Source organism: Triticum aestivum, chromosome 2A, assembly GCF_018294505.1.
Source record: "Triticum aestivum cultivar Chinese Spring chromosome 2A, IWGSC CS RefSeq v2.1, whole genome shotgun sequence".
Lineage (NCBI taxonomy): Eukaryota > Viridiplantae > Streptophyta > Magnoliopsida > Poales > Poaceae > Triticum > Triticum aestivum.
The window spans coordinates 757,641,986-757,643,992 of record NC_057797.1 but is presented as its reverse complement, the minus strand read 5'-3'; the positions used below and the strand labels follow the sequence as shown (position 1 = coordinate 757,643,992).

General features: G+C 44.9%; 1 protein-coding gene across 1 annotated transcript in view; it reads right to left on the bottom strand.

Annotated features, from left to right (window-relative positions):
- The window catches only part of LOC123190945 (uncharacterized), a 6,353-nt gene extending 5,377 nt beyond the window's left edge, over positions 1–976 (bottom strand). The window contains exon 1 of the mRNA XM_044603671.1: positions 528–976. Within this exon, the coding sequence (XP_044459606.1) occupies positions 528–845 (318 nt within the window). The 5' untranslated portion in view covers positions 846–976. The remainder of the gene's footprint in view (positions 1–527) is intronic.
- Between the last annotated feature and the right edge of the window lie 1,031 nt (positions 977–2,007).

Sequence of the window (2,007 nt, the reverse complement as noted above, 5' to 3'; positions counted from 1 at the left end):
TAATGCGCATTAACTCTAATCTAATTAATTAATACGGGATCACTTTCCTATCTATGGTTGCATACAAGTCTGATTCCACGCACACAATGTTGGATAACTTGGCATACGAACCTCACGCACTCTTCGTGGCATTGTTTTCCTGCTGATCTTTCCCCGCCTCCAATTCAATCAGCTCGACTATCAACCCGGGTGCCACGTGGCTAAGATAAACGCACGCAGACTCCTATCTAATTTGGTTCGGTAAGACCTATGGTTTATTCATGTTTACCATGTACTCCCTCCGTTCGGAAATACTTGTCATCAAAATGAATAAAAGGGGATGTATCTAGATGTATTTTAGTTCTAGATACATCCTTTTTGTCCATTTTGATGACAAGTATTTTCGGACGGAGGGAGTATAATATAATTAGCCCCATGTTTGTGAGCATCGACTCTATGCAAAGCGCATCCTGTTTACTATTTGGGCTTCGAGCATAATAGAATAGTATACTTTAGACTAATACATGAGGTTGCAGAAATACACGTACCCACATATAATCGGTGACTGGGATGGGAGAAGGGGGCCTCCATCCCTTTGCGATGCGCCGGCTGCAGCTCCTCTCCACGCCGCCGGAGCAAACTCCAGCACACAGAAACCGCTCAGCCTCCGTCTTCCGCGCGGAGGCCGTCTCCGGGCCGGCCGTCACCGTAGCGCGAGCAGCCGCCGTTTCCCGGACACCGTGCCTGCCATCAGTGGCAACGGCCCACGCAGCCCCCATCACCATGGCCAGGACGTCTGCCTTCAAGGACGGCGGCACCACATACTCAACGAGCACAGCGGGGGAGATCGACGCCGGACGCAACATCGCCGTCGAGCATCCCGAATTGCCGGCGCGGCCACGCCGGCAAGGAATTCGGCGCCGACGCAGCCGCTATCTCCTTCCTTTCCGTGAAATGACGGCGAAAATTGGAGGATATTTTGGGTAGGGTTTCCACCTGTGCTGATTTTGCGATCGTGTTGTTGATCTGTGCCGTCCAGAGGATCGGACGGTGCGCATAGTGGCACAGCGGTGCTGGCAGGCCCAAGTTGGGCCAATTTAGAATGGACTAGTAAGCGTGCACATGTAATGCACATATAACCGTGATAAAAAAAGATCTCATGTATACATAGTATGTGGATTCTGCAAAGAGGAAGTTAAGTACACTTCCAAGGCATCGAGGGAATGGATTTTGGCATGTAGTACTGCTAATTAACATGGTGAAGAATTATTTGTTATCAGACTGATACTGCAAAAGACTTGTCTGACTTACATGGAGCAGGGTGGCCTAGAACCAAACATAGTTACTGCTAGTTGTTGCTATTCATAAACATTTTCCATGGCTTCCGGTGAAGAATTAATGAAGTCAATAAACCGTTGAAAATAAAAAGAATAGGAGAGTAGTGATTTTGGCATAGAACGTTTCTTTCATAGTAAGCTCCGGCACAAACCGCGGTCAGGAAATTCATCTCATTCATATTTGGTTAGCTTTGCAGACATGTAATTACTCTCATTCTTATTTGGTTAGCTTTGCAGTCATGTAGCCAATTCGTGCACAAATGCTTGACAAGGAACATAGGAAATGAAAAAATAAAAGCATATCACCGTATCACATATGAGCCATCTTCTCATCTCATAGAACCTCAAAACTTTTAAAAAATTATATCTAACCATAACAAATATAATTTGAAAATTATACTATTTGATTGAACTACAGAAACTACAAGTAGTAGGATGCCTCTGTAGGCGTAAACACCTTTTACTTTTGTTTCATCTTTCATATCCCTCGCATGAATGATGAACCTGCATATATTGCCTTTAAGAGAGATGCTTTAAAAATGAAGGAGACAGGAAATCTTGAATATTGTTGCCGACGCCATGACTCGTTGGTGCAGACGTGCCATGGCCAATCAAGTTCTGGAATGGATACGTAGTCCACACTTTTCCCTATGATCCTATGTCTGAAACAGAATAAATAAGGAGTCCATAA